Raw genomic sequence first — 27,145 nt, 5'->3', positions numbered from 1 at the left:
TCCGGCACGGAAGAAGCACTGTGTGGTCGGCGAGGTTCTGGCAAACAAACACTAGAGTAGAATCAGCGCCGAAGACTTTCGTTTTATCGCTTCTAAGAGGTATGAAGTGCCTCAAGAACTTTTTCAATAAATATTTAGGGGAATCAGCCAAGGCGGAATAGATTTGTAATGAGGGAATAATTACTCATTGACATCCACCAAAGTGCAGCCATACGGCTACAAAGGAAAGCTATACAGCTTCCTCAGAAACTTCTTAGTTAATAGAAAATTCTTTACCATATGATGCGTAACAGGTTCACCTGCAGCATTATATTTTTCATGGGTCAGCTGGCCTATGACGATGTATATTATAGGTTGCACTTAGTTCAGAATATATTGAAATAATGTACCAGATATCGTTGCTTGATAAATCGACTTTGAAATAACAGAACGCCTCGACATGGTTGACGGTGTGTCCGCGGAGTCACAGCACGCATTTGTCTTTGTGATTAGCATATCATCGCCTTCTGAATAGGTTAAACTCGTATATTTGTTGGTGTGACTCTGCGGCACGCATTTGTCTCTGAGTTTAACAAATATATCGTCTTCTGGATGGGTTTAACACTATAGACCCTTTACAGCACGAGCGCATGGGCGCTGCCATATTTGATCATGTGACCCCTCCGCCATCGCCGGCCTTCGGGCCTTCTGGTTTGACGGCTTTCGGCGCGCTGGTACTCGGCTGCACGGTGCGGCGTACCCGCTATCGCTGGGGGCAACGAACTAGTAAACAGCCAAAAAACTTCATGTGAATGACCATAGTATGTGTAGGTGCTAAAAATGTTTAATTTAACCATGCAGTTCATTTATTGCGTCCTCTTAACTGTCTGCATTGGCTAGAACGTTTCGACAAACCCGTCAGCCGTCGACTCGTTTTTTTTTATTATTTTATCTATTCCCTCTCTAGCACTCTTTGTGGAAAATATGATTTTCGGTAAAACTGAACAGATTAAAATCTGATTATCCCCTCAAACTTAATTTTTTAAATTTTCTTGCGCAAAGGGCGAACGCGCATGTTCAGACCGTGCTGGCTGAGACGCATTATGAATGTTCACCATTTAACATTGTGCACAATATTTACTGCTCAATGTGGAAGCGCGTGTAATCCCTGAACAATTGATACGTTATAGGTTTACCTCCGGTAAACATCCTGGCTTCAAAAGGCTATTACGCTGCTTGAAGGTCATATTAGACGCTCAGCGCCGTTCACCTCCGCTCGGGCAAAGGTGACTGGAAATTGCACCGGAGTTCAGAACCCACAGTAGGGAACCCAAGCAAGCGGGGATATAAAAAATCTTATAATAGTAAATTTCATCATTGGCCTGTGCATTAGTTTCATAAAAGCAGCAGTCATTACATGTATTGCAGCAGTGCTTGCCTAATTAAAGCTTGGTTTGGTTTATGGGGTTCAACGTCCCAAAGCGGCTCAGGCTATGAGTGGAGGAATGCGGAAATCCCTACCCCCTGGGGTTCTTTAACGTGCGCTGATATCGCACAGCACTCGGACGCCTGGGTTTTCGGCTCCATCGAAAAGCAGCCGCCGAGGCCGGGAATCGATCCCCCATGTCTTTGGGAAATGTACCTAATTAAAGCAAGCAAATTCACTGACATGCCCACACTGACTTTCTTTCTCTGCACAATCAATTCTTATAAATGAATATACATTATAAGCCATATCAAGGTACTTCTTAACGCCCTGCGAAAATGAAGCGACAGCAGTGCGAAGACGCAATATACAACTGCTCAGAAAACGTCTGGGTCGTTCTCGCATCCCCATGGCTACTGCCGGTGCTAAAATGAACTGGTGCGTGAGGTATAGCCTTTCTCTACAATTCACAGGCGCTTTCTTGTCCCAGAAAGGAACATGAACTCATGCTACACCTCCGAGAAAAACGGTGGCCAAGGCCATGATGTGCACCTTATGTAGAAAGCATCGTCTGTTCTTCCGCCGATAAACAATAGGGTCATTAGCTCTACTTCCTTGCAGAATGCTTCGACAATATAGATGGCACCTGCATCAAAGCAGCGGTGTTTAAAAGTCAGCCGGCATTCTTACACAAGATGCACAGCAGCAGTCCGCACTGCGCTCCGATGCGTTCCGAAGGCCGGCAATGACGGCCGTCCTAGTGGCGCCACCTGTTAGGAATAGTGGAACTACTCTCTGATGAGCTATTGACAGAGGAGGGACGTCATATGTGAAATAAAATTTGGCTATATGTCCATATTTCTATGGGCACCGAAACCAGCAATTATACCCACTCGGCGATAGCAGCGCCACCGTGTTTTGCGTACGCCACAGACCGGTTGGGCCTATAAATGTTTGTGAACTTAAGCCAAGGTCGTCACTCAAGCAGTCACCAAGACAGCAGTGAATGATGATTTCTGTACCTCACATCAGCCGCTGAAGATATCCGCTATAGTTTCGATACCGCCTCAGAAAATAGCTTTTGTGGAGCACATTAAATTATTTACTACATATTAGCTTCCTGGCCAAGAATTTGGGCACCACCGTGTTCCACTCTAGACACGGAGGGTAGGAATGGGTCGCTCCGGAGCGAGCCGGATCTTGCTTTCAAAGAGCGGGTGGGCCATTTGGCTCCGCCAAGTCGGAGCTGGATCCGCCGGAGCTTTCGGATCCGGAGCGGTCGGAGCCGGAGCGGGGCCCGAGCCATCGGATCTTTCAGAGAGCTGGTTGCTGGTTCTCTCGTTCAGTGAACCTTTCCGTCACAGGCGGGTGCGACTTCCGCGCCATCTATTAGCGATGCGAGAAAGCAACCTCATGCCCTTTCTCGCAAGATTCGCAATAATGTCCTCGCCCTCGGCTGTCTTCTGAGCGGAGTGCGCCGTTCTTTTGGAGAGCAAGTGAAGTGGTTCTTTTGCTTTTGTTCTATGGATGGAGATCTGCTAGATGGCTGGAATGGCGGTTCTTTTGAAAAGCCGGTTCTCTCTCGTTCAGTGAGCCTTGTGTCGGAGCCGGGTGAGATTTTTCATAACGCAGAGCGAAAAAGCAACTTACAGCCCTTCCTTGTCAGTGTCACAACCAACCCATTGCCTTCGGATCTCCCCGCGGGTATCGCGGGCGCACTGCTGCTGGTGCCTGCACTTTTTTTTTTTTTTTTTTTGTCTTCCAGTTTTATGGTTTCGTTCCATGCCGACGAGTGGGGACCGGTACTCGTACTCGTCCGCTGTGTAAAGTGGTCCGCGGCAATCTCTTTGGCTCTGTATGCGTAATATAGTGTGACACCCTATGCCACTGAATGGGGGAGTAAAGAAGCCTTAATTGGCAAAGGGTGGCGCTGTTCATTGACATGCTGCTGTTCGAACGATGAGAAAAGGAATGAGAGGGAAAGACCAGAACCGGCACAGAGAGAATGCGGCCATAGGCTCCGTGAAAGAGAGGGAGACAAAGAAGAGCGGGTAAAAAAAAAAAAAAAAAAGAAGGCACGGAAAGGCAAACACTAAACGTCAAAAACTAACGGCGCGCCGCCAGAGCCAACGCCTTCCGGAGCAGATCGCAGCGGCTGCACGCGGAGCATGGTCGCGGCCCGTCACGATCGCGCGCCGATTGAGGCGGCCGTGGGCGGAGAAAGTTGCTTTTTCGCACCGCTAATAGATGACGCAGAAGTTCCACTTTTGAGTCTGCAGAACATAAAGGCGCCAACTATCCAAATGCGAGGGCACTGGGTGTATCATTTCTCCCCTCCTTTTCTCTTTTATCTTGTGCTTTCCAGCTGGGGCACCATCATGGTGTCCACCCAAAAAGACGGGACTGGACACCAGGTCGCCATCATGAGCAGCAGAAGACCCGGCGACCTGGATTCGATGGGACGGCTCGGGGCCATCCTTCCGTGACGCCCTCGAGGCCGGATCGAGGCCAATGTTGCCCTACTTCAAGCGTGCTTGGTACGCGGTGTTTTTTAGTGTCCGGAGCGGAGCTATGCTCTGGAGAGGAGAAAAGCAGAGCTAAGTGGTCCGAATGTTCCGCGTTCTTGCGTAGCACCTTCCCCAGTCGTCTCAACAGGCAGAAACCGCAACTGCAATCACAACCGCAGGCAGAAACTGATGCTAAATGCCACCGCTTGCTGTGCCACGTGAGGGCCAAAATGGATGTTACTAATTATTACTATCAATATTATATATATATATATATATATATATATATATATAATATCCGGCCCCTCCTGAGCGACCCACTCACCTCTACAGATGTGAGCCAGTGAGCCGTTCAAGTGCGTTAGTGAGTGGAGCCGCTCCGATCCGCTCACTAAATTGAGCCGTCTTGCCCATCTCTAACACAGGAACAGCAAACTACGCCCCTGCAGTATATGCTGGAGGGCCAGTTGAAACATGGCGCGTATGTTGCGGCACTGTTTTCGCTGTGACTTTTCAGAGTGATGCAAGTGGCGACAAAGACACTATAAGTATCAGTGCAAATGTGTGCAGTAATTCCTTGGGACATATGCTTTCGAAATAAAGCGTGGCATTTAGAATGCTAGAAGCACGTACTCAGACATTTTTTTCTCGCACCGTCTTTCGAAGACTAGGTGGCGTGCAAAATTTTTCGCTCGCATTGCGCGCGATGCTGAAGACGACGCAAAAGACGAGGAGGTAGTGCGCACGAGGTGCGCGTGCCTGTTTGCCCGGGCTCCATCGGTTGTTCCGACGCCGCCGAGGTGCCACGACTACAGCGCGTCTAAATTCCAACCATCCCTGCATCCCAGTGGTCGTGATGGTGAGTAGACCTCTGTCCTTGTCATGGCTCGGCGGGCGTGCATGGACCTTAGCGCGCGAAGCTACGAGACATAGGTTATCTATTTGTTGTCCTTTTATGCGGTTCCCCCCGAAGCGACAACCGTGGAATGCGTCTCTGTAATCTGTTTTGCTGCACACACACACACACGAGAGGTCCGGCCAGCGTCCAGTGCAGTGAGGAGGGAAGCATCCATCGATATAAGCAAGCGAATTTGCATTTTGGGACGCTCGTTCGTACTTGTCAGGGGGGGGGGGGGGGGGGGGGCTTTTTAAATGAAGAATACGGTAATTGACAGAGACCCATCGGGTGTATCTCATTGTGTTCGTGAGGCCGTACACTTTCCGAGTTTTTTGTTCGCCAATCTGTGTGCTTGGCTATAATGGCGTCCGACTGTCACTTCTGCTCGCATTTCTTCTCGACGTAAATGGAACTTTTGCTAATGAGGTACTTCGGGTATGCAAGGCTTAAACTCCTTGAGCTGCACTTGGTGGCGTAAAAGGGGAGATGAGGTGCGCTACGAGGATGCGGAGTAAGAGCGTGCAATCTAAACCAGTAGCATGTAGATATCATCAGGCGACAATCGCTACATGTTGACAGATACATCAAATAGAAGTCATGTACCTGTGTAATTCGTGTAGATGGTAGGTGCTGTACGCTCATCGACCGCGCCATCAGATCAGACATAGAAGCCTGTCCGCGTGCGACGCAGGCAGCGACCAAGTCGCAGAACGCGACATCGTCCGAGGCGGCCCCGCCCCCCGCCCCGGAACAGAAGCCGGCGGCGCCCCTGGACGAGGACTGGGTATTCAAGCCGCCAGCGCTGTGGAAGGGCCACGACGTGACTGACCTGCCCAAGAAAGTGCGCCACTTCGTCGAGGAGCAGCGCCGCCTCTGCCAGCCGGCGAGCGTGTACGTGTGCGACGGAAGCAGCGAGGAGAATGAGGCCATCGTAGCCTTCATGATCAAGCTGGGACTCTGCGTGCCTTTAAAGAAGCACGCCAACTGGTGAGTCTTCCATCTGCGCCATCGCGTGCGATCGTCTCCTTAGTTGAGCGTCGCTTATAGTTTGCTCTATACGCGAGCAGTTGTTTCATTAGCTATTTTGCAGTGTTTTTCAACGTCCAGTGGCCGGTCTGCTGCTCAGTTACTCTAAAATGCAAAACACACCGAACAGAATTTTTCGTGTGCGCATTTAGTCGCAATAAGCGTGGTTTCGTTACTGTAATGAGCGGCGCATCACCAAAAAGCTGGTGTGTTAGTATTTGTGCCAAACACTGTTGTCAAATTAGAGCTTATCTTCGTGCTTCGAACACATTCCGCCCGAGCTTCGTTGCCGTATTTCCACTGGCGTCTAAAACAACACTGGGACATTGTTCGCCGAGGACTGCTGTTAAGCGCGCCGCTGAAACTCGCGGAGAAAAATGAGTGGCAGTTATACGGGCTAGGCAAGAATCGTGAGTCGGCTGCCGTCTTGCAGCTACCTGGTGCGGACGGACCCCCGAGATGTTGCGCGAGTCGAAGGGCGAACCTGCATCGCAACGGCGCGCCAAGAGGAGACCGCGCCCATTCCAGCACCTGGCGTTAAGGGCATCCTTGGCAACTGGATAGCCCCCGAGGAGCTGCGCAAAATCCTCTCCGAGTGCATGCCCGGCTGCATGAAAGGTAGGATCTTCCAAAGAAGCCGCTATCTTGGTTTAAACTCTCGAAGACAGCGTTAATATCTAACTGGGACAGAGGTATCGTTCTCTTTATTTCGACATTGTTTTGGGCACATTGTCCATAGGAGCCATTTAGGTATAAGGTGTGCACGTACAGTCGAGGACTGTACGCCCGTGGTTTCGTAAAGATAACTGGCGGCATGTGGTGTTGTGTCGAGTCATCCGCACGAGAAATGAAGTGCTGGCTCTGTTCGTTTAGACAAAGTAGGCTGTTTCAGCTAGTTGGTAGCTCGAGGCCTAGAGCGAGAAAAAGAACGCACGAGAGAAGGACGCAGGACAAACCCTCGTCCTGTGTCTTTCGTCCTTGCTTTTTTAAGGCGGGTCTTTAATGGCTCATACAGAAGGTGCCACCCTTTGCGGCCACCCTAGGTCACGTGATTCCACCCAAGGTGACGGGCCACCATAGGTCAAGGTGGGTCACCATAGGCCCACGCCCCCTAAAGGGGGACGTATTCGCTTTCGTTACGTGGGAGGTGGTAGCTGGCAGCTGACATGGCCGAGCACTAATTGGACGTAGAGCTTCCTGACAATACGTTTGGCAGGCGCTGCCAACTCGGGCCTCTCCTTTCATATGAAAGGGTGATATCCCAATCAGCCTGCCAAAACCCTTCCATTCATGTTATCCCTAGGCCACACAGGCACGTTCATACGTCTCGGTTAAAGCGGGGTTTACATGTTGCCTGGTAGCTTACGCTATCGCGTCATACCGATCCAGGCGTCCGTGCGGCGCCTTTCATCTGGCTCTTCCTCGAACGCCGCACCACACAGCCTACAGAAGCAGACGCAGTAAAACCAGGGATCAGCGAAGTTTCAAACAAAGGCTTTCGCCTTATCGCACTTTAGTGGTCCAAAGTGCGACACAAATTTTTATTTCGCACGCCTAAGCCTTCTTTTCAGATTTTGTTTGTTTAGCCTGGCGGATCGCTTCGAGTTGCAGAACTGCGGGACTGTGCATACCTCGCAGGGCGCACCATGTTTGTGATCCCCTTCAGCATGTGCCCCGTTGAGTCGCCGCTCTCTAGACTGGGCATCCAGGTAACGGACTCGCCGTACGTGGTGGCCAGTATGCGCATCATGACCCGCATGGGAGCCAAGCCACTGGCGGCCACCAAGGACAAGGAGTTTGTCAAGTGTGTCCACAGTATGGGCCGTCCGCTGCCCCTCAAAGGTAGGCTTGTGTCAGAGGCATTGCCCCGCAGACGAGGCGGAGTATGAGCTAGGCAGCGTGGCTGCACAACTACGACAGGAACGACGGCTGTTCGGTTTGTGGTGTCGATGCTCTTGTAGCATTGCTTAGCGAAGAGGTAACTGCCAAAGCTCTTACTTGCGCTTGTGGAGATGAATCACAGACGCCGACATTCAGTCCTGCAGCCTCGAAAAACAATCTGCGCGTGCTTGGCAGGCGTGCTGAGTCTGTTGTCTTATTCTGCGGCCTGACCACAACGGCATGCTTCATGCTTATTAGTTACTTAATCCAGACAATAGTTCTGATCGCGAAATCACAGAGAGCAGAAAAACGAGTGGACACGTACCAGGTCCCAAATTTGTCCTGTCATTTCTCGTGCCCTGAATGTTTTGAATTTCTCATGCTTTCTTCGGAATACGAAGCACTACTTTCTCTCAGTGAAGCTCCGCAGTGCATGTATTTTCGTTCAAATGTTTAATTACCTGTAATTATTCAAAAGTTGACTACGCGATTTATATTGATTCACTAGACTCAAATTGAAGGTTAAGCGACCATTACCAACACTCATTTAGATTTATTGCTGCAGTGTGTGATGCTTTTGATAAATGGCCTGTGGTAACGTTTACCGCGCGTGTCTGGTACATGATTCAATTGACTATACGTGACTACTACGGTCACTAATTGACGTCGCGTAATTTACCAGGTGACGAATGTATAGTAAAATGCTCGCGCTTTGCGAGTAGTAAAATCTGCAAATGTCGCAGATGTTTACCCAGTACAGCTCTAATTGAGCTTCTTGTGCATGATGTTGTGCTTGTTAACTATCCGAGCTAATAAATGTCTCTCTTGCAGAGCCTTTGGTGAGCAACTGGCCATGCAACCCCGAGAAGACGATCATATCGCACATACCGCACGACAACGAAATCATCTCTTTCGGCAGCGGCTACGGCGGCAACTCGCTGCTTGCAAAGAAATGCTTCGCCCTGCGCATCGGTTGCAACCTGGGAAGGCGCGAAGGTTGGCTCGCCGAGCACATGCTGGTAAGCTCAAGCAGCATGCTTAACAAGCTTAGGTTGCCGGTTGCAGTAACTTGGAGGGCTTTTTCCAGTTGTCATCCACGCACTATGTAGACCGTCAGGGCGTGCAATTGCCAGTCAGAACCGGGTAAATTGAAATTGCGATGAAAAAATGGTATAAACTAGGCAATAGCCTCCAGTTTGCAATAGGAGTGAACCAGCGGTGGGGCTGCAGCAGCGGTTGCTGCTGCTGCTGCTTCGCGCTCACTCTTCTGCGCAGCCCTCCATGTACATACCTTAGTCCGGCACGGGCGGGAGTTCCGAAGGTTGAAGGTCCCCCTTTTATATGATGTTAGCGGGACCGCTGTCTCTGGCGCCAAGGCTTCGTCATGCACTGCCCCTCGTCTTTTTATGTAGCTTATCGAGCATTTTGGTCGGTGGCAACAGCAATTTTGTCCTGTCTACACCGACTTAGAGCCTCGCGAGGGCGACGAGCGTAATCCGCATCACCCATAGTACCGCTGTTCGCCATCCGTGCGTGTTATTTTTTCGTTTTTTTTTTTTTCCTTCTTTGGCCTCTCGCAAAGAATTTCTGACCTCCCTCTCGCCGAGCACTTTCACCACCGATCTGCAGCCTTTTGCTTAATTTTGCGGTGAAGATATTAGCACGCAAATCTAGAGGAGCTGGATAGTGAGGCGTGGGGGCAGTAAAGCTCTGACGGTGCTTGTGTCAGTGATAACATAACGTAGCGCCGACAGCAAAGGACGACAGCGATAAAGAGGGAAAGGCTTTAGGCTTGTCTATTTTTTTTATTCTCTCTGCCCTTTGCCTAGGATTGCGACCCCTTCACCCCCCCCACCCCCCTATTTCCCTCCCTCTTTTCACCGCCCATCGCGGTGCTCTTATCTTTCTTTCTTTCCTGGTCGTTTTGTTTGGTGACTTTGAACGAACATCGGCCACCTGACGGCTCAGGGTGTGTGGGTGTGTTCCGTATGACGACTCGCGTAGTAAAAATTCAAGGTACCCGCGCTTACTAGAGTACTGTAACCCATTTTAGTTTTGAAATGCTCACAAAGCTGTATTAATACAGAGCATGTGAGGCTTTAAAAAAAAAAAGGGGGGGGGGGGGGGTTCTGAACTGTACGCAAGCCTGCTTACTACCGGAAACATAAGTGACCGCAACTTTCTCGGCATCGATATTTCGGGCATTTTATTACGCGTCTTCTTATCGCGAAATTGCCGGAAGCTTACGCATCCTCCCCCTACAGGTCCATTGGAGATATATTTGATAGACTTGCCGTTGCTTCTTTAAAGCTTGCTTTGCCGCAGAGCTAGTGAGCTTGCGGCAAAGCAAAACGTGTGCGTAGTATAGGGGAGCGCTGCCATCGGCACTCGCAGATCCTCGGAATCACGACGCCGTCGGGGAACAAGTATTACATCGTGGGTGCGTTCCCCAGCGCATGTGGCAAGACCAACCTGGCTATGATTACGCCCACTCTTCCGGGCTACCGCGCCGAGTGCGTTGGAGACGACATAGCCTGGCTGTACTTCGACGAGAACGGCATCATGCGCGCTGTCAACCCTGAGAACGGCTTTTTCGGCGTCTGTCCAGGTACACGTGCGCACTCACGGTTCGATGCGCTCATTGTCGGCGCATCGCCTAAGTTCTATGGTTTGCGGAGCGTCCAGAGCACAGTCGACGAGGTGGTGATGATGGGTTTTAATGGCGCCAGCACAGCTTTGCGAAAGAGCGCCATGACGCAAGACATTTCTTTTTTCTCTTCACAAGGTGGGGGTAAAAGACCCATTCTCTGAGCATGTCATCCCAGTGAAGGTGACCTTACCGCCAGGGAAAATTTTGTGCCCGCCGTATCATCGGGGGTAGCTGGATGCATGGGGATCGAACCTCCTGCATGCCGGTGCATGAGCTAGATCGCTTGCATCTACCTCTATCAAAATTATTTCCGTGATGGTGCCTGTAATATTCTAGCAGAAAATATTCAAAGGCCTGCTGCGGTGTCGCTTTTCGTCTTTGTAACATTTTGTTTAACTACTGAGCTAAATACGTCGCTAAATGTGGACACCAGATGGATAGGAATCATGCTTATCAATTAATACGTATCGAATAATAAGTGCTCTCTTCCTGTGGTGAAAAAGAAGCGAAAAGTAGAGCAGTCTTCAGACGGCGCTGGCTGGTTTGTATTATTGAACTAGAAATAGACTGACATGAATCGTGAGTATAGTTATACACTGAGAAAGCAATGAATGGCACTTCAAGCTGCATTAAACCAAACCGTTTGCATTTCTCGTAAATCCTAGATGAGAGATCACCGATAACTGTGCTGGTCACAAGAATGCAAGCTTACAGGAGTTTGTAATAGAAAATAGGAGACAGCCAGAACTTCGGTAGCGTCTCTGCACCATGTCTAAGTCAAGATGCAGGTTCTCCAAGGTACAGTTCACGGCAGCCAACAAGTGGGCGCCAGGATTCACATTAGTTGCCTCACTGCTCGCATGAAGACCAGCATCTGCGATAAAATAGGCCTTAACTGCCACGACGAATGAATGCATCTTATGCCAGACGCTCACTTTATTCGTATCAACAAAACGCAATCGTGCTGTTGGTTCACACTTTCTCTGCAAGAGACGCGGATAGATAGATGTTAGTACAGCATTCTAATAAAAATTTACGAACATGGGTTAATCTTTACAAAACTCCTTGTAACATAGAATCGATCGCGTTGTGGTTGGTTGGCATGAGCGACAGTTTTTCGTGAACCTTGCCTTGCTAACGAATTTCCCAGCCCAGCCCCTTACGAAGTGCAGAAGTGCAGATATAGCGCAATTAATGCTGGGCCTCGTTTCTTAATCTGGGCGCTGGGCACGCGCAGGAACGTCGATGAAGACAAACCCGAACGCTATGATGACCATCCAGACCAACACCATCTTCACGAATGTGGCCGAGACGAGCGACGGTGGGGTCTGGTGGGAGGGCCTGGATCCGCCATCTGCCGACGTCACCATCAAGTCGTGGAAGGGCGAGCCCAACTGGAAGCCCGGCGACAAGTCCAAGACCGCGGCGCACCCCAACGCGCGCTTCTGCACCCCGGCCGGACAGTGCCCCATCATCGATCCGGCCTGGGAGGATCCCAAAGGCGTGCCCGTCTCAGCCATAATCTTCGGCGGCCGGCGGCCAGAAGGTCCAATCTCCGCGCATATTTTGGCGAGCTCGTTTGGAGTGCGCATACTCTATTAAGTCCAGTTGCTTAGTGGACATTTCTGGACACGCACCATGAGATTGTAGGCTATATTCGAAGGACTGATTTTGAATGCAGGATGCTAATGCGTTTGCTTGATTTAGCTTGGACATCAGCCGCGACACAGTAACGAAGGCGTCGAAAGGTGCGCTAGGGATGAAGAAAAAGACATTTTTTTTTTCATATGTTCTTATGCGAGGAAAAGTGAATGCTTAACCTTGACTATCGTTTCAGGTGTGCCTCTGGTGTTCGAGGCTTTCAACTGGAGCCACGGAGTTTTCCTGGGCGCCTGCATGAGGTCCGAAACGACGGCAGCTGCCGAGCACAAAGGTAAGCATTCTTTCATTTTCTTCCAGGTGATCAAATGATTGTCCATATAGCGCGCCTGCGAAACGATTTGGTCGTACATGATATACGGAAGCACGTAAGTTGCGTGACATACGGCACGTGATATCAATATTCGCGCTATTAGCACGTTACTGCGGTTATTTAGATCTGAGGTGTAACGGTGTGTGTGCGTTTTGTTTTCTTTTTCAGCCAAAATTATCATGCATGACCCCTTCGGGATGCGACCCTTTTTTGGTTACAACTTTGGCGACTACCTGACCCACTGGCTGAACTTCGCTAAAGAAGACGGCAACCAGCTTCCCAGGATTTACCACGTCAACTGGTTCCGCAAAGGCGCTGACGGGAAGTTCCTGTGGCCAGGATTTGGCGAGAACAGCCGCGTCCTGGATTGGATTATACGTCGTGTCGACGGTGAAGTCAACATCGCCAGGGTACATCCTTTCATTGTTCTCCAAACAGAATGGGCGCCGCTACTATCACGAACGTCGTGTCTTTGCATTTCATTTGCTGGTAAAGGACGCTCGATCCTCACTTTGAACACTTCCCAGCCAGTAATTAAAGCGAACTTTTTTTATATAAGCTTAAAATTGTACGGCGACATGCGCATTTCAGGCAGCCTGAAATGAAGGGAGCTGTGTCAATCGCCGCGCCGTAACTCATATCCTGGCGAGAAGAGCGAATACTTTTGAGGCGCTTTCGTGGAGAGTTTTCACGCCACCTGCATGAGCTTACAGGGATCAGATTACACGCTCTGTCAAAAGTTTGCATGTCGGATGTCAAATAACTGGGTTACATCGAGAGCGCCTGAGCAAGGACGTTGTCACGCGCGTATCTATAATGGCGCTGACTATGCTTGGCAGTTTAGCGCGAACCAAGTGGCTAACAGCAGCATTTTTGAGGCGCGCTGGATGGATGGATGGAATATAAGAGCGTCCCCTTTGAAACGGGGTGGTAGTAGTAGCTATCATGCTCATTTTTCTCCCTATATCTTAATTATTGTTTTAGATTGGTTAACTACACCATCATTCTATTTATTAAATTTTTCTTTCTACAATACTAACATTATGTCACTTCTCTGCTTTTAAGCCACCAATCTTCCAGTCGCTTTTTGCTAGCTTCCACCGCCGGTACTGCCTGGGGAGGTTTACACTTGTGAAAAATTCAGGGAAGCCATTGGCAATGTTTTTGACCACTAAGAGAGTTTTTGTCTGGTTGTTTGCAATGTTTTTGACCTCTGAGAGAGTTATTGTCGTTTTTTTTTTTTTTTGATAGCGACATAATCAAAATGGCTATCTGTACCAATTCATGCGTCCAGGTTATTTGTAGAAGTGTATCTGTGCATGACACGCAAAATTTCTCCTTTTCTTTGTTATTTCTTCTTAACATTGATTTTGCCCATCCTGCTTGGACCAAAGAGGTCTGCAGTATCATGTAAATAAAATATTCACCCGGCCACTGGCATCTCTAAACCCCAGAGGTTCAGGAACAGTGACTGCGCCTGCATCAAGTTCCGGATGGATACCGTTACATTCGAGTATAATATGGTCAATTGTTTCTCTGGAGTTACCACATACAGCACATGCGTCATCTTCATCGTTAAATTTCTTTTTGTAGCTGCGTGTTCTAAGGCACCCTGATCTAGCTTCAAAAACCTCACGTTGCGCGCGATTTGCCTTTTGAGTTATCGAAGAAAGCTTCCTTTCTGATCTGCCTTTTCCACTTTCGGTATAATTCCACACTCTGTTTCTTTTCGGATGGATGGATGGATGGATGGAATATAGGAGCGTCCCCTTTAAAACGGGGTGGTATCAGTAGCTATCATGCTCATTTTTCTCCCTATATATTAATTATTGATTTAGAATGGTTAGCTAAACCATCATTCTATTTATTAAATTTTTGTACCTACATTACTATATGTCACTTCTCTGCTTCTAAGCCACCAATCTTCCGGTCGTTTTTTGCTAGTTTCCACCGCCGGTTTATTCATCCGGCCACTGTTATCTGTTATGCTGTGGAACTGTTATGCTGTTACTGTTATACTGTGGAACAATAACAGCGCCACCTAGGCAGTGCAAGTTGCCTATACTATTGGATCGGAATAATATAGCGTTAGACTTAGGCGTTCTGAAACGAAATCGCAAAATTTACTGTTAACCTCACGTTGCGCGCGATTTGCTTTCAGGAGACGTTCCTGGGTTATGTGCCAACCGAAGATGCTCTCAATTTGAGCGGCCTGAACGAGCCAGTCAACATAGCGGAGCTCATGCGCGTCGACAAGGACTTCTGGATCAAGGAGTGTCGCGACATCAAGACCTTCTTCGACGAGCAAGTGGGCCGCTCGTTGCCTCCGGCCATCGCCGAGCAGCTGACTGCGCTGAAGGAACGCATCATGAAGGCAACTGTATGAGCGAACGGCTTAGCAGCGTCGGGTCTTGCGAGAGGGCCGGCTGCAATAAAGGCCTTGCACGTCGGTGAAAGAACCGCCAGCTTTCTCCTAAACTTATCGACAATACACACCTAAGTCCCAGCTTGCGAACACTTTGGCTGTCATGCGCAGATAGCGCACCTGGATCGGGATGTATCAGTGGCATTCACGTTATCGTTTGTAGCAATCGCGTTGGGGACGCACACGGTTTAATCGGAAACAAGAACCTGCAGCCTGGTATGCCCACATTAGACAAGCCTAATATTTATTTAGTTTGTCCAGAACACACATCGAAGCATATTTCTCACATCGTTGGTCAACTATTGTATACGATGCGAGTTAACTCTGTATTCAGGTAAGCGAGCTGCTTAAAGACGTGGTTAGGGGTACCTTGAAGTAAAGCACGAACAATAGGCCAAACAGCTAAAAGCGTTTAATGGGCAATGCTAGTAGGTGTGTCGATCATGATTGCGTTATACACAGGCAAAGTGAAATCAATATGACAAAGCTGCGTTTCAAACAAATCCCACTCTTTCTAAAAGCGGATCGCATCACAAGTTACGTTTGCTCCCGGCAAGAAATAATTTTTCTTGGGTATAACTTTTTATTGCCTTACACAAACCATTAACGCGAATATTGGACGAATCACCCAGTCATGAAAGGTGAGTCAGAATTCTGCTCGACTGAGTCCTCTCCGATCTTGTTCATGCTGATCTTTCAAAGCGAGTCAAGCTTCTCAAGCAGCTCCGACTTGTCAGCGCATTACTTGTCTCGTTTCCCGCGTTCTTGAAGGCCTCATCCTACCTGGAGCGATTACATTGAAAACAAAGACCCACTGCTTTAACGCTCGCTTTAATTTCACCTCGTAAGGACGCCTGCATAAAAAGTGATCGGTTTCTGGCCCAGCGCGCTATCTGACGCGGAATGGTTCACGTCCTCTCTGTAATGAGATCATTTTCCGCGCAGCAGTTAAGGTTGTGGTTCTGGTTTAGAGGCGGAACGCATGCAGGTCTGATCTAAGTGCACAAAGGTACGAACGATGCCAGCATCGATCAAACTCTGAAAGTTATGATTAGCTTACTGAAGTCAGACATAACCAGTTCAGTTCAGTCGTTCAGTCGTGTCCGACTCTTCGTGACCCTATGGACCATATCACGCCACGCTTTCCGGTCTCTCACTATCTTCCTAACATCACATAACTTCATATGCGGCGCCTCGAGGATGCCATCTATGCCATCTAACCATCGCATTCGCTGCCTACCCTTCTCCGGTGACCCTCAACCTTTCCCAACATCAAATCTTTCTCCAGCGACTTCTCTCTTCTCATCAGATGACCAAAGTAGCTGAGCTTTAACTTTAGAATTTGACCCTCCAATGAGCAGTCAGGGTTTATGGTCGACAATATCGACTGGTTTGAAGCCGTCCAAGGAACTCTCAAGAGTCTCCGCCAGCACCAAGATTCAGGCATAACCACATCAGATCAATAAGCTTTAATACAAAGAAGTCTGCAGCTACCGATGACATCATGCACATTGGACAGTATCACTGCGGAAACCATGACGCCTCTCATGGCTCATGGCAAAGGTAATCTTCAGCGCATGAGGCAAACAAGTGGGCTAATTCAGGTTCACGGGAAAACGTAATATGGTGGTCGTTTACAAGTAGTTTGCCGGCGACAAAGTTCTAAATTGAATTTCAAGCCTGGTGTATCAGCAACACCGTCTATGGCAGGCGCGCGAAGTCGTCGGTAGCGTCCCGAACATCGGCAGGCAAGCAGTCAAACTCCACCCCACCTTCCACGAAGCAGAGGGCGTGTACCAGCCACGTATGTACTCGAGGACCAGGACCACAAAGCGGTCAGCTTCATCGCGACGATGGGGCGGGTAGCATGCGACGAGTACGACTATGTTCTGGGTGCGGACGACGATAACGTTGGGCCTGAGGACGACTTCGATTCCGACCAGCTGTTCATGCTGACTACGCTGTTCTTTGCCATCACCGATGGACATTTCAGGTCGACGGAGGATGGCAAGAAGGTGCTTGTTATGCGTGCACTCGCGCTGGCATTCGACGATGTGGGCGGACCGCAGGGAGCTCTTCGGTGCAGAGGCGCAAAAGCGAACGCTTGCAAGCTCTGTGCAGGCAGTGCGAGTTCCGCCAGGGAACTCAAATGACTCATTCCACGGCAAGCGCTGATTAAGTGCCGGAAAATGGCTGCCGGCTGGCCGTCGCTGCTCCAGCTCAGAGCTGTAGTGCTGAACACTAGTAGCGAAATGAGCAACACAAACCTTCAGTAGAGCAGGAACGCTTCGCCTGTGGGCCAGTCTTTTATTCGAGTTGTGGGCCAGACTCCAGCCGGTAAGGTTTCGCAGCGGCGCCAAGCGTTGCAGCTGCCCTCTCCAAGGCACGTCTTCACCGCCTGTTTCTGTTGGAGAGCGCGTGGAAGCGTCAAGGCATCGTTCCAGGCCTGGAGGCAGCTTGAACAGAATGCAGTCTCAGGGGTCGTTCTAGTCATGAAGCAGCACAGTCGCAAACCCAGGAACTTGGACGCAATTCTTCAGAGGCTTGATGCGTCGATCAGTTTCACGATCAGTTCCGAGCCAGATTCGAAGGTACGTTGCCTCGTGCTGAGCGCCAGTGAAGCAAGCTTCGCGACTCGTTTTCCTCTTCGTCGAAATTAATTAAAAGGTCACTTACCAGGTGATGACACAGTATGAAATCCTTGCGAGCGGCAATTCTCTTTCTAATCTCAGCGACATTCAGCTTCCTTTCTAAGCGTGATTTACTGGTGGTGGTCTATGTCAACGGTCGCAGCACAATACCAGCAAACGTCAGCAAACGTCAGAGCAGCTCCGGACGGCGGTCTGTTTTTTGTCTTTGGTTTCCTTGCTGTATCTTACACACGCAGCGGTAGCGTATCGGTAGAACATCCGCCTCGCATGCAAGAGGACCGGGGTTCAAATCCTGGTGCCGCACAATTCTCCACCGCATTAAAAAAAAAAGAAAATGCGCGTGTCGATGGAATTGCATAAAAAGCAGGCTTGGGGTGCGACCTGATGCCGGTGAACACCTCCGGCAAAGCACTCCCTCACCAGAACAGGAGTTGGCCACCCTGGTGCAGTAATTGGCCGCAACCTCTCATGATAAGCTCCACAAAACCCCGGCCCTCAGTCACCAGCGGCTGCGGAAGAACTGACCACGGCGGCGGTCAGACCTGTGACGCAGCAGGGATCTCTGGCTCCCCTGGACAGGCCGCCATTGGAAACTGACCCTGGCAACGTTTAATGCTAGAACCCTAGCTAGTGAAGCTAGTTTAACAGTGCTCTTACAGGAACTAGAGGGTATGAAATGGGATGTCATAGGGCTTAGTGAGGTTAGGAGGCCGAATGAGGCATATATTGCACTGAAGGATGGGCATGTACTGTGCTATCGAGGATTACCAGAGAGGCGACAACTAGGAGTAGGTTTCCTTGTCAATAAGTATATAGCGGGTAATATAGATGAATTCTATAGCATTAATTAGAGGGTGGCAGGCATCGTAATTAGGCTTAATAAGCGGTATAAACTGAAGGTTGTACAGGCCTATGCACCTACATGTAGTTATGATGACCAGGCAGTTTAAAGCCTCTACGAAGATGTAGAATCGGCAATGCGAAAGGTTAGAAACGCAGTATACTGTACTAATGGGCGACTTCAATGCCAAGGTAGGGAAAAAGCAGGCAGCAGACAAGGCAGTAGGCGACTATGGCATTGGTTCTAAGAATAGCAGGGGGGAGTTACTAGTTGAGCTTGCAGAGCGCAATACCTTACGAATCATGAATACCTTCTTCAGCAAACGGAAGAACCGGAAATGGACATGGAGAAGTGCGAACGGGGAGACTAAAAATGACAAAGAACTTCATGTGTTCAACCCCCGCCATTATGCAAGATGTAGAAGTAATCGGGAAAGTGTGATGCAGTGACCACAGGATGGTGAGGTCCCGAATTAACCTAAATGTGAAGAAGGAACGCAACACATTAGTAAGAAAGAAACCCATCAACGAATTAGCGGTGAGGGGGAGGGCAGAAGAGTTCAGGATCTCGCTACAGAATAGGTATTCAGCTCTAATCGAGGATGGCGACATTACCCTAGATGCAATGAACGATAATTTCAGAGATATCATTACTGAGTGTGCGGTAGAAGTAGGCGGTAGGATAGTTAGAGAGGACACCGGTAAGCTGTCTAAGGAGACGAAAGATTTGATTAAGAAACGCCAGAGTATGAAAGCTTCCAATCCAACAGACCAGATAGAATTGGCCGAGATATCAAAGCTAATCAATGAGCGCAAGTTGGCCGATATAAGGAAGTATAACATGGAGAAAATTGAGCATGCTATAAAGAGCGGGGGAAGCCTTAAAGTGGTAAAGAAGAAATTGGGCATAGGCAAAAACCAGATGTATGCGATAAGGGACAAGGCGGGCAACGTCATCACGAATATTGATAAGATAGTCAAAGTAGCCGAGGAGTTCTATACAGATCTCTACAGTAGCCAACATAGTCAGGACCGTAATGAGATTGGCTGGTAGGGAAAAACAGTCAGAAGTTCCACCAGTGACGAAGGATGAGGTCATGAAAGCATTAGAAACTATGAAAAGGGGGAAATCAGCTGGAGAGGATCAGATAACTACAGATTTGCTGAAGGACGGGGGGGGGGGGGGAATCATGCTAGAAAATCTGGCCACCCTGTATACGCAGTGTCTGGTGTCATCGACGGCACCGGAACCATGGAGGAATGCAAACATTATCCTCATTCATAAGGAAGGGGACTCTAAGGACCTTAAAAATTACAGACCAATCAGCTTACTGTCTGTTACGTATAAGATATTAACTAAGGTAATCGCTAATAGAATCAGGACAACCTTACACTTCAATCAAGCAAAGGATCAAGGATCGATCATATCCATACCATCAATCAGGTGATAGAAAAATGCTCGGAATATAACCAGCCCTTATACATAGCATTCATTGATTGCGAAAAAGCATTTGACTCAGTTGAAACCTCGGCGGTGATGCAGGCATTGCGAAATCAGGGGGTAGACGAGCCGTACATGAAAGTGCTGGAAGATATATATAGTGGCTGCACAGCAACCATCGTTCTGCATAAAGAAAGTAACTAAATTCCCATAAAGAAAGGTGTTATAGGCAAGGAGGCACAATCTCCCCAGTACTATTCACAGCTTGCTTAAAGGAAGTATTCAGAGACTTGGAATGGGAGCAGTTAGGGATAAGGGTAGATGGAGAATACCTCAGTAATCTGCGATTTGCTGATGACATTGCCTTGCTAAGCAACTCGGGGGATGAACTGCAAATAATGATTGATGACCTAGGCAGGAAAAGTAGAAAGGTAGGCTTGAAAATCAATATGCAGGAGACTAAGGTAATGTTCAACAGCCTCGGGAAGGAACAGCAGTTTACATTAGTAAGCGAAATACTGGAAGTAGTAGGCGAATATGTCTACTTAGGGCAGGTAGTAACCGCAGATCCGGACCATGAAAAGGAAATAACAAAAAGAATAAGATTGGGATGGAGCGCATTTGGCAAGCACTCGCAGATTATGACTAGCAGCTTACCGGTATAGCTGAAGAGGAAAGTATATAACAGTTGCATCTTACCTGTACTCACCTATGGCGCTCAAACGTGGAGGCTAACCAAGAGAGTTCTACTTAAGTTTAGGACAACCCAGAGGGCTATGGAACGAAAAATGGTAGGGGTGACATTAAGAGATAGGAAGCGTGCAGAGTGGGTCAGAGAAATAACTCGTTACAGACATTCTAGTGGAAATTAAGAAGAAGAAATGGACATGGGCAGGACATGTAGTGCGAAGAGAGGATAACCGATGGTCGCTTAGGGTAACAAACTGGATTCCAGGGAAGGAAAGCGTAGCAGGGGGCAGCAGAAAGTTAGGTGGGCGGATGAGATTAAGAAGTTCGCAGGGGTCAAGTGGATGCAGCTAGCACAGAACCGGGTTAAGTGGAGAAATATGGGAGAGGCCTTCGCCCTGCAGTGGGTATAGTCAAGCTGATGATGATGATGATCTTATTTTATTTGTTTTTATTGTGGCCTTGGAGACTGATATATTCTTACGAGAGGAATTGTTCACACAAGGAAAAGCCTAAATATCGCTCAGAATTTAGAGAGAAAAAGGTTAGCAGTGATTTCTCGCAAAACAAAAATCAATCATCTCAATTAAGGATGACGAAGGAAGGAAGCAGGGGACCAGAAGCTGCTAGCGCGTTGAATATTGTTACGTGGTGGCATGATGAGCGATGGAACACGGCGACACAACAGAAACAGAACGACGTGATGACTTGATGATAAAATATGCTTTAATGGCCAGCGGGCTTGGCGCGAGCGCTCCGCCCCGCGCCACTGCCCGCTTCGTTATCTTCGTAGCAATATTTTTGTTGTTGTCCTAATGAAAAGTGGGCATACCCTCAAGGGGGTGATGGCCAACCCACCATGTGGGTCTGGGCCACGCTTATGACGACAATAACAACAAAAACATTCAACGCGCTAGCAGCCTGCGGTCCTCTGGAATTACAGACATACTTATTACCATATAGCCGCACGCATACCCAGGAACCTTGTACACTTTCTGAGAAATAGCTTTTGAACGCATTTTTTTTTTTCACATATTGTAAACGTCACGTTAAAAATCAAAATACCCGTATATCTTCCCTCAGAATGCTTCTATGTTTTATGTTATGATAAAAGAACGCGCCCGATTGCCTTTTTTGTGGCAGTTGGACTTAATGTGAGTGCAGGAGCAACACCAGAAAAATATGAGCCATCCGTCGGACGGTTAAAGAGTTGCTGTCAATATGTTTATAAAAGTATCTTACAATATTCCACAGTTAACTCCCAAATCAGGAAACAGGTATGCGAGCTGCATAATGGGATGTTTAGTAAGGTGCCTTGAAATAATGCGCGAAAATGAAGATAGGTCGAGCATGGATGCGGCATACACGAGGGTAAAAGGAAATATGATAAAGCTGTGTTTCAGAAATAAATTCCACTAGCTATAAACGTGCCTCTCACCACAAGTCACGCTTGTTACCAAAATGAAAGTTTGTTTCTTGGGTACTAGTTGTTGTTTTTTTTTTTTGCCTCACATTTTCATAACAGCATGAACGCGAATATTGGACGAAGTACCCAGTCTTTCTTTAAAAATGCAAAGTGAGTCAAAATTCAGCTCGACTGCGTCCTCTTCAATCATGTTCACGCCGACCTTGCAAAGCGAGTCAAGCTACTCAAGCTGCACGACTTGTCCGCGCCTTACCTGTCGCCTCTGACGCCATCGTGATGACCTCCTTCAATCTTTGTTTGTAGGGAATGTTGCCCTAGGAGCGCTTTGTTCGTCTGCCGCGTTAGAAGGAATGCTACTTCTTTAAACGCTCGCGTTAATTTTGCTCTATAAGGAGGCCTGCATGAAACTTTGTAGAGGTTCAACTATCCTTGAACGAAGTTTCTCGAGCGTTGGCCATCGGCCGCAGTCGCTGTTGCCACTTCAACCTTGGCTCGCTTCCGCGCTTGGTAAGCTTCTCGTTGTTCGGTGGTCTCGGCAGGCTGTCTTAAACGGCTGCGGTCTGTCTTTAGCGGGATGGCGTATATGTGCATGGCGTAATTACTAAATTTAAATGAAGAAGCGGCGCAGATTAAACTTTATGAAGACGATGATGTTCAATGCACAGCGGGAGAGTGTTTTGCCGTGGCAATTTGCCGAAGACGGCGATGTTTACTGCATTGCACGAGAGTGTGCAGCAGTTTTACACGAGGCGCAATCGGCTGCGGTATAGCGTATAGTGCTCTTGCGCCTGGGCACGACGATGAAGACGACGATGTTTGCTGCATAGAGCGAGATGAAAGGACATGCTTAGTACGAGTATGTGGCGCCATCATTGAAACAGGAAGAACTCGTAATAACGCAGAACAGTGTGAAACTCACAAACATTGACTCTAAATAGTGATCTGTTTCTGACCGAGAGCGGCATCTGAGGCGGCACGTTCGTTGGTAATGGTTCACGTCCTCGCTTGTAAAGAAATCATTTTCTGCTCAGCAAGAAGATTCGCACCGTTTAATAATCTCGTTCTGGTTTGGGAGAAAACTCGAATGCAGGTCTGACCTGAGTACACAAGGTACGAGGTCAGGCTCGGCCCCACGCTGAAAGGTATGATTGGCTTATTGAAGTCAGAGACCAACCACGTCATGTCATTAAGCTTTAATAGATAGAAATGGGCAGCTACCGATGATATCATGCACACCGGCCAGTATCGCTGCGAAAACCGTGACGCCTCTCAAGGCCCGTGGCAATGGTAATCTTCAGCGCAGGGTGCAGAATAAATGGGCTAGTTCCGGTTCACGGGAAAACTTATACGGTGGTCGTTTACAAGCAGTTTGCCGGCGACAAAGTCCTTGATTGAATTTCGAGTCTGGTGTATCAACAACACCGTCTATGGCAAGCGAGTAGTTGTCGGTTGCGTACCGTACATCGGCAGGCAAGCACCCGAACTCTATCCCATCTTCCGCAAAGCACCAGCCGCATATTTACTCGGGGACTAGGAGCATGAATCGGTCACCTTCATCGCGACGATGGTGCTGGTAGCAGCGGCGTGTGCACTGGGTGCAGACGACGATGACGTCGCGCCTGCATCCGGCTCCGATCACGACCAGCTATTCCTGCTGACTACGATGCCCTTTGTCGTCAGTGATGGACATTTCAGGTCGACGGAGGATGGCAAGAAGGTGCTTGTTATGCGTGCACTCGCGCTGGCGTTCGGCGATGAAGACGGACCGCAGGGAGTTCTCCGGTGCAGAGGCGCGAAATGGAAAGCTTGCAAGCTTTGTGCAGGAAGCGCGAGTTCCGCCAGGGAACTCAAACGATTCATTCCATGGCAAGAACTGACGAAGTGCCGAGAAATGGTTCCTGGCTGGCCAATGCTGCTCCATCTCAGACCCGCAGTGCTGCACGCTGTTAGCAAAACGCGCAATACAAGCCTTCAGTAGAGCAGGAACGCTTCGTCTGTGGGCCCAGTCCTGGGTTCGAGTTGTGCGCCAGACTCCATCCGGTAAGGCTTCGCAGCTGCGCCAAGCGTTGGAGCTGCCCTCTCCGAGGCGCGTCTTCACCGCCTGTTTCTGTTCCAGAGCTCGTGGAAGCGTCATGGCATCGTTCCTGGCCTGGAGGCAGCTTGAACCGAATGCAGTGGCAGGTGCCGCTCTGGTCACGAAGCAACACAGTCGCAAACCCAGGAACTTCGACGTAATTCTCGACAGCTTGATGCGTCGATTCATTTCAGGATCAGTTCCGAGCCCGGTTCGAAGGCACGTTGCCTCGTGGTGCGTGCCAGTCAAGTGAGCTCCGCGATTAGTTTTCCTCTTCGTCGAGATTGATTAAAAGGTCCAAATGATGACACATTATGGGGTCCTTGCCAGCGGCAATCCTTATCTCTATTCTCAGCGACTTTCAGCTTTCCATCTAACCCTGATTTACTGGTTGTGGCCTGCGTCGATGGTGCTTTTACATCACAATACTGGGAAAACCAGGGCAGCTCCGGACAGTGATCTGTCAGTTTTTTGCCTTTTGTTTGCTGTTGTTGTTATTGTGACCTTGAACAAAGATATATATACTTGCGGTAAGAATTGGTCACACACAAAAAAATATAATCCTAAGATAGGCTCAAAATTTGGAGAAAAATCTCATAGACTGACGAAGGAAGATATAAAGGGGAAACGTAAGCTCCGCCTTAAGAGTATGAAGCGACACGACCTGTGGTCCCCTCGAATTGCAAACATAGTCATTACTATGTATCCGTAAGCATACCCAGGAATTTCGGGCGTATTGAAGGAAAGAGATCTTGAACTTATTTTTTTTTTTTTTCGTGTTGTATAACTTCCGAATAACAATCTGTAGCCCCCATTTTTCCCTCGGCAATTAAGCGATAGCTCGAACGGCCGAAAAGCCGTTGACGTCGTAGTAGTATAGTTGTAGTCGGCACCGCGTGTCGGAAATAACAGCGCCTGCCTAAAAAAAAATCGTATCTTGATAACTTATCGTTCTAGAGGCTGATTATTGATTGTTGTGGGATAGGTGATGCCGAGTTAATGAAATCTTTGTAAGTAATTCATTAATTAATAAACTAAAGGAATTAAGAAACTAAAAAATGGAAAAAGAAGGTTCGAAGGTGTCACAGTGCACAAAATGAAAACCAAATGAGTGATGATGCTAAGAAAATTAAATTGCATAATTAATCAATTAATTAATTGAAATATTTGAATATGAGCAATTGAAACATAGAGGTCAAAGGTATAAAATGCTCAGAACGAAAAGCTAATGCTTGATGATGCTAATTATAAAAAATTAATGCATGTCATCGATCAATTTATTAATGTAAATAATTGAAAAAATGAATCACTGAAAAAGGAGGGCTTCGGTTCATTCTTAAAGTGCTCAGAATAAACAGTCAATGCGTGATACGCTAATTAAGAAAATTTACTGAGCGTAATTGATAAATAAAATAACTAAAATAGCTGAAAATGAAAAACTGGAAAGGACAGGTGAAAGGTGTCAAAGTGCTCAGAATGAAAAGTCAGTGCTTGATGGGGCTGACTGAAAATTTTAGGGTGTGTTTTAATCAATTAAATAATTTAAATAATGAAAAAAAAAAAGAAAATGCATTCAAAGGTGTCAAACTGCTCAGAATGGAAAGCCATGTGTTTGCTAATGCTCAGTATCGGCGCATAAAAAATATAATAATAAAAAAGAAAGAACAGTAAACAAATGAACGAAAAAGAAAGAAAATAAAAAGCGCGAAACGCCGTCCTTGCGCGTATGACACGCTATCGCGTCTATGCCCTTAACGGCGGAGGTTAAGTGTCCCCCTAATTTTTTGTTGGTAATATAAAAAAAACACGCCCCATTGCCTTTTTGTTGGTTGGTTGGTTGTTTGGTTTGTGGGGTTTAACGTTCCAAAGCGACTCAGGCTATGATTACCTTTTTGTGGCATTCGGACTTAACTTGAGTGCAGGAGAAACATTTGAAGAAGAATTCTGCTATCCGTTGGACGGTTAGGCAGTTGCTCTCAATAAATATATTCATGAAAGTATCTTGCTGTATTCCAGTTTCCTCACAATTATTCAAAAAGGCACCCCATTGGTTTTCTCCAGAAGTCAGAATTACTCGTTGTGAGCGCAGGACAATCTTCAAAGTTAAAATTTTTGTACGCAGAGGAAGCTTAGGTCATTTCTATTAAGTTCATGAAAGGATCTTGCAGAATTCAACAGCTGCGTCATAATTATTTTCATATAAGCAGCCTTTTGGTTTTATATGGCAGATTTAACTACTCAGTGCGACCGCAGGAAAATCTTTAAAGGCAAAGTTGCGGCCCCGCATCAGAAGCTTATATCATCCCAGTCAACGTATGCATAACAGTGTCTTATCCCGCACTGCGGGCCCGTGAGGCCCGCATTTGCCTCACAAGTAAAAGTTGTGCCAGAATCCTGTGCTTGATAACACTTTGTGACACACTACAGGGCTATAGATATCAACCCTCGCTTATTCCCAAAGCATACAAGCGCACCTGCCTATAGTCGGTAGCGTTTCTGACTGGGAATCCGAGGGGCGCGGGTGCGAATCCTCCTTAAAATTCTTAAACATTTTCTTGAAGCAAAATCACCTGCTTTGTAAAGTTCAACAACTTTACCCATGCGGCTACTCGCATTCCACGTTCCCTGGCGAACAAGGACGCCGACACCGGCTTTTCTGTGACGGTACCCTTAACTCTGCCATGCTGATAGGATGGGTGGATAAAAGATTAAAAAAAATCTAGCAACTGAACCTGTGGAGAGCGGAGCGAACTTTCCCGGGGCTGTAGACCAACTGTTGCAAACACTTAAATTTATGAAATGAATTTCGAGAAAGCGTTTGCGGAGGGAAGGGAATTGGCGACAGGAAAGGAGGAAATCAAATCAAATCAAATTTTAGTTTTCTTTGCTCAAAGTGCAAGGATAGAGCAGCCGCAAAAAGCTGCTGCTACCAGCAGCTTGACAAGGAGACCGCCCCAACCCATGACAGTAGCAGAGGCCGGAAAATTTAATTCCCGGAATGACAAAGGAGCGTGAAAAATATAGCGTCGTACAATACAACAAATGCAGTGTCCCAAAAGGGAAAAATGGAATTGACGGAATAAAGAAAACCATCACGCTGAGCTCAGATTTCATATTGTTACACTATATACACATCCCAAAAAGACCTGTTTCAAACATATTTTAGACCGACGGACCGGCGAGCATAATTGCTGAGAACTTGTAGACTACAGAGCTTATTCACGTGACGCCATTGCAGCTGTACTGGCAACCATGGCACGCA

General features: G+C 47.9%; 1 protein-coding gene across 1 annotated transcript; it reads left to right on the top strand.

Annotated features, from left to right (window-relative positions):
• Positions 1 to 2,578: 2,578 nt before the first annotated feature.
• Positions 2,579 to 14,725, top strand: LOC146203833 (phosphoenolpyruvate carboxykinase, cytosolic [GTP]-like). Its single transcript, XM_084603398.1, has 11 exons — positions 2,579 to 2,622; positions 3,771 to 3,887; positions 5,468 to 5,797; positions 6,270 to 6,454; positions 7,475 to 7,678; positions 8,549 to 8,736; positions 10,112 to 10,325; positions 11,605 to 11,913; positions 12,205 to 12,300; positions 12,508 to 12,749; positions 14,501 to 14,725. The coding sequence occupies exons 1-11, from the start codon at positions 2,579 to 2,581 to the stop codon at positions 14,723 to 14,725; spliced, it is 2,154 nt and encodes a 717-aa protein (XP_084459524.1).
• Positions 14,726 to 27,145: the final 12,420 nt, after the last annotated feature.

Source organism: Amblyomma maculatum, chromosome 1 (genome assembly GCF_055883805.1).
Source record: "Amblyomma maculatum isolate TAMU_Amacu chromosome 1, ASM5588380v1, whole genome shotgun sequence".
NCBI classification, from domain to species: domain Eukaryota; kingdom Metazoa; phylum Arthropoda; class Arachnida; order Ixodida; family Ixodidae; genus Amblyomma; species Amblyomma maculatum.
The sequence above is the reverse complement of the archived record's forward strand: the minus strand, read 5'-3'. Positions and strand labels throughout refer to the sequence as shown.

Bases quoted from the DNA above. Each gene is read 5' to 3' on its own strand.
- LOC146203833 (XM_084603398.1), top strand. From the start codon at position 2,579: ATGGGTCGCTCCGGAGCGAGCCGGATCTTGCTTTCAAAGAGCGG. The intron at 2,623-3,770 runs GTGGGCCATTTG...TGTGCTTTCCAG, and splicing joins ATCTTGCTTTCAAAGAGCGG to CTGGGGCACCATCATGGTGT. The intron at 7,679-8,548 runs GTAGGCTTGTGT...TCTCTCTTGCAG, and splicing joins CCGTCCGCTGCCCCTCAAAG to AGCCTTTGGTGAGCAACTGG.